Here is a 5,230-nt window from a genome sequence, read left to right as displayed (position 1 = left end):
TGGAAGTTTTATAGGATTTAGAGAAGGTGGTGTTTTGGTGTTTCAAGGTGTGATGTTTTTCTGCAAAAGCCAAGGATTTTTTAATCTGAAGAGTTTAGAAGATTGTTTTTCTTTTTGAACCTTGGTGTGAAAGATATAAAGGATTAATCTCCAAGGATTTTAGAGTAAAGCAATAATATGGCTTCAATGTGTATTTTCTCCATAATCAACTCGAAGGAGACGAATGGTATTTATATGGCTCAACATATGGTCTTGTGGCGCGTCAAAAATTCGCGAGCTTTTAAATTTAATGTTGCCCAGATAAATAGGTCGCTCGAGCGAGGGACCAGCGTGACTCGAGCGACGTCCACTTCGCTCGAGCGACCTGCTAGCGAGGCTCTAGCGACAATGGTTCTGCAATCTTAGCTCGAGCGATATCATGGCGTGACTCTAGCGAAATCTCGCACCGTTTGCAACTTCGAGGCATCCATCACAACCCTAGACCTAGCCTTCAACACTTTGATTAATTGCAACTCAAGTCCCTGAACTATTGGACATTTGACACTTTGGTCCTTGACCTTACAATTATGACATTTTAATCCTTGACTTTACAATTATTACATTTTGGTCCTTGGTCACAGATTTGCCAATTACATATTTCCTAACACACATGGTGCAATCTTTGAGGGCATTCTCTTACCTCAAGCACTTGGATCTTATGGTAAGCCAAAAGAGCTGTAATTCTTGGTTACATAAATTATAATACTAATTGCAATATGAACTCCAATTCTCGTGCACATTCCATTGCTTTCACGTATAAGAGTTGAGACATTTAAGACTGATGGAGGGACCGTTCTTGGATAATTCTAATGTGGATTGGAACTTTCCACAAAGTATTGGAGCACTCATATCCCTCAAGATTTTATCTTCGTCCCGATGCAGACTCAATGGCACCATTCCCGTTCATGGTAAACGTTAATGGCATGTTTGGTAAACAATGTTTTTCTTGACTTAGCATGCTGACTAAGAAATTGTTTCTTCAATTATTTCCATTTTCACAATTTTATAACTTTTCTTGCTTCTCAATTGAACTTTTGTTTAATGAATGCAAAGTCCTCTCATGATTGTGAAAATTACTACAAGATTTTTCAGAAAACAATCAATATTGATTATCTCACTATCAAATATAGATTAAAAAAAATGTGAAAAATAAAAATGAACCAGAACATCTCTTTTGTATCAAAAAAAAGTATTGAACTTCGTCAATTAGGACTTTATAATTAATATAATTTAAAGAGGTTCGGCTAACATTACATAGTTAAAACTAATTATATTTTACAATCTATAGCTTTTTTTATTGGTGAGATAGGAAATAAGTAAGTCAATAGTTACATTCAAAATAAGTGACTTATAGTCGTCTTTCACCAATAAAAAAAATCACTTTTAAAAAGAAACTTTCTTACTTGAAAGTAAGTTTGGAGACAAAAAATTTGCTTTCTTTTTATAAGCAAAGCCCTGATATTCCCTATTTCATTGGTGGGTTTTGAAGTGCTAATTTTATTCCTTAGATTAGCAGGGTTGTGTGAACTTAAAAACCTCCAAGAGTTAGATCTTAGATGGAATGAGTATGAAGGAATACTTCCTTCATGTGTTGCAAACATGACATCTCTTAGATTGGTTGAACTCTTACACAATACTTTCACCAGAAATATTGCCTCCTCTCCACTTACGAAACTCACATCGCTTGAATATATCTCCATTTCAAGTAACAACTTTCAAGTTCCAATTTCTTTCAAGGCATTCTTTAATCATTCCAGCTTTAATTTTTTATTTTTGGAAAACAATGAAATAATAAATGACGAGTTGGGAAATTTGGTTCCCAATTTTCATCTAGAGGTTTTTAGTATGCTAAACTCAAGAGGTTGTCCATCACTACCCAGCTTCCTCTACTATCAATTCAATTTGAGAATTCTTCATCTCTCAAATAACAGCATAGGATGGAATTTTCCAACTTGGTTGTTGGAGAACAACACAAGACTTAAGGGATTATACCTGATGGATAATGCTTTTACAGGACCTCTCAAGTTGCCAACATGCATCAATCCCAACATGGAGAATTTTGATGTATCTAATAACAAGTTCAATGGACATGTTCCAACTAATATGACTTCAATTTTTCCAAACCTATTTGCATTAAACATGTCAACAAATATGTTTGACGGTTGTGTACCTTCCAGTTTCGATGACTTAAAATCTATAAGGTATATAGACTTGTCCAACAATAATTTGTCAGGCACAATTCTGCAGGAATTAGTTATGGGATGCTTTTTTCTACATTTACTAAAATTATCGGATAATAAATTGCGAGGACAAATATTTCCAGAATCTATCAACCTACAGTTCTTGAACAATTTATATCTGGATAGCAACGAGTTCTCAAGCACCATTCCAAAGAGCTTGTCAACCATCCCTCTTTTAGTGTTAGACCTTAGTAACAACCGTTTGTCGGGCAAAATTCCTAAATCAGTAGGCGATATGATAGCATTGGATCAAATTTCTCTGTCTAACAACTAGCTTAAGGGTCCAATCCCGAAGGAAATTTGCAATCTCGATAATCTTAGCCTCTTAGATTTATCTGAGAACAAGTTATGTGGTTCAATCCCATCTTGCTTCAATCCATCAAGAATACATCATGTCTACCTGAGCAATAACCAATTGGAGGGTGAGCTCACGTATGCATTTTATAATAGCTCTTCTTTAGTGTCATTAGATCTTAGATATAATAAGTTCATCGGAAATATCCCTCAATGGATTGGCAATCTATCACACCTAAGCATTATTCTTCTCAGCAATAACCATTTTGAAGGTACAATTCCTCACCAATTTTGTGAGATGGACCAACTAAGCATGATAGACCTTTCTTTTAATTTTCTTTCGGGTCAAATCCCACACTGCTTTGGTAACTTGACACTAGAGGTGATCGAGGAGAAGTCTGGATGGGTTGAAGGGGCATTCACTTCTTCACTTCAAACACTCTTGTCTTACATGGATGAGGTTGAATTAGAAACGGCCTGTCACGTGTTTCCACTCGAAACTGGATTTTTCAGATTAAATGATGTGCCAATTACAGGGAAATTCATAACAAAGAGAAATTCTTATACTTACAAAGGTAGCATCCTCAATTACATGTCAGGAATTGATTTGTCTTCTAATAAATTACATGGTAAAATTCCAGATGGCCTTGGAAATTTAAGTGAGATTCACTCACTCAACTTGTCGCACAACTATCTTATTGGAACAATTCCAAAAACATTCTAAAACCTACATCAGATTGATAGCTTTGATCTCTCCTATAACAACTTAGGTGGGAGGATCCCCACTGATCTGATCAAGTTAAATGTTTTGGCAGTCTTTAGTGTGGCACATAACAATTTAGCAGGTATGATACCAGAGAAAGGTCGGTTTGGAACATTTGATGAAGGTAGCTATCAAGGAAATCCTTATCTTTGTGGCCGTCCATTACCTAACGACTGTACTAGCACCGGATCAACACCTGTCTTGCCAACTGCTGATGATGAAAATGAGGAGTGCAGTTTCATGGACATGGAGTTCTTCTACATAAGCGTCATCATATCTTATTTATCTGTAGTGTTTTGCATTGCTACAGTTCTATTCATAAATCCTCACTGGAGAAAAGCATGTTTTCATTCCATTGAGGTTTATATAATCCATTTTACCTCGTTGGAAAGGGTGCCATTGATTCCACACCCAGCCAAAGATAAAAACCTTTAGAGAAGTCATTACTCAATGCTTTGAAGAAAATTTGCATCCGGAGAAGAAGAGTCCAAAAAGGATCCCTCCAAGATACAATTACGTTTGATAACAAGAATAACAAACTGATCAATAGGTAGCACACTCTCTCTTTGACAAAATTCGACTCAGAAATACTGCACAAATTCTAGATATGGAGGAAAAAGAAGCTCTAATATAAATCTTTTTATCAAATTAATGTTTGATACTCAATTGCTATTTTAGAAATCAAATGCCACGTTTCTCCTTACTATTTTTCGCAAACAAAAAACATTTAGCTTGGAAACAAATCACATTCCCATCTATTAATACAAGTACAGTATTGAAAATCATTTCACACTTTCATGATTGAATATGCATACACATAGCCATCTTGGCTTCCTACCATGCTTTTATATTTGGCTCTACTGCGTCTTTACTTTCGAGTTATCAAATCTAGAAAGAGAAAATTACAACATTAATTAGATAGATTGTAAATATATATTAGTTATAAAAGTTAGTATAGTATATAATTAACTTCATAGAGAATTAAAGCAGATACCTTGACTTGGAAAATGGGAATATTGTCCAGAAGACATGGCCTCAAAAATGAATTATATAAACCTCAATGAAATGAAAACATGCTTTTCTCCAGTGAGGATTTATGAATAGAACTGTAGCAATGCAAAACACTACAGATAAATAAGATATGATGAAGCTTATGTAGAAGAACTCCATGTCCATGAAACTGCACTTCTCATTTTCATTATCAACAGTTGGCAAGACAGGTGTTGATCCGGTGCTAGTACAGTCGTTAGGTAATGGACGGCCACAAAGATAAGGATTTCCTTGATAGCTACCTTCATCAAATGTTCCAAACCGACCTTTCTCTGGTATCATACCTGCTAAATTGTTATGTGCCACACTAAAGACTGCCAAAACATTTAACTTGATCAGATCAGTGGGGATCCTCCCACCTAAGTTGTTATAGGAGAGATCAAAGCTATCAATCTGATGTAGGTTTTAGAATGTTTTTGGAATTGTTCCAATAAGATAGTTGTGCGACAAGTTGAGTGAGTGAATCTCACTTAAATTTCCAAGGCCATCTGGAATTTTACCATGTAATTTATTAGAAGACAAATCAATTCCTGACATGTAATTGAGGATGCTACCTTTGTAAGTATAAGAATTTCTCTTTGTTATGAATTTCCCTGTAATTGGCACATCATTTAATCTGAAAAATCCAGTTTCGAGTGGAAACACGTGACAGGCCGTTTCTAATTCAACCTCATCCATGTAAGACAAGAGTGTTTGAAGTGAAGAAGTGAATACTTCTTCAACCCATCCAGACTTCTCCTCGGTCACCTCTAGTGTCAAGTTACCAAAGCAGTGTGGGATTTGACCCGAAAGAAAATTAAAAGAAAGGTCTATCATGCTTAGTTGGTCCATCTCACAAAATTGG

General features: G+C 35.6%; 1 protein-coding gene across 1 annotated transcript; it reads left to right on the top strand.

The window, feature by feature from the left end:
- Positions 1-177: 177 nt before the first annotated feature.
- LOC111400359 (LRR receptor-like serine/threonine-protein kinase FLS2) lies at positions 178-3,771 on the top strand. Its single transcript, XM_023027772.1, has 7 exons — positions 178-226; positions 621-700; positions 827-947; positions 1,328-1,355; positions 1,548-2,240; positions 2,829-3,232; positions 3,344-3,771. The coding sequence occupies exons 1-7, from the start codon at positions 178-180 to the stop codon at positions 3,769-3,771; spliced, it is 1,803 nt and encodes a 600-aa protein (XP_022883540.1).
- Positions 3,772-5,230: the final 1,459 nt, after the last annotated feature.

Source organism: Olea europaea, chromosome 10 (genome assembly GCF_002742605.1).
Source record: "Olea europaea var. sylvestris chromosome 10, O_europaea_v1, whole genome shotgun sequence".
Lineage (NCBI taxonomy): Eukaryota > Viridiplantae > Streptophyta > Magnoliopsida > Lamiales > Oleaceae > Olea > Olea europaea.
This window is presented reverse-complemented; position numbering and strand designations above follow the sequence as displayed.

Coding starts and splice junctions, on each gene's coding strand:
- LOC111400359 (XM_023027772.1), top strand. CDS start 178: ATGGCTTCAATGTGTATTTTCTCCATAATCAACTCGAAGGAGACGAAT. Junction 227..620: donor CAACTCGAAGGAGACGAATG/GTATTTATATGG, acceptor CCTTGGTCACAG/ATTTGCCAATTACATATTTC. Junction 1,356..1,547: donor ATTGGTGAGATAGGAAATAA/GTAAGTCAATAG, acceptor TTTATTCCTTAG/ATTAGCAGGGTTGTGTGAAC.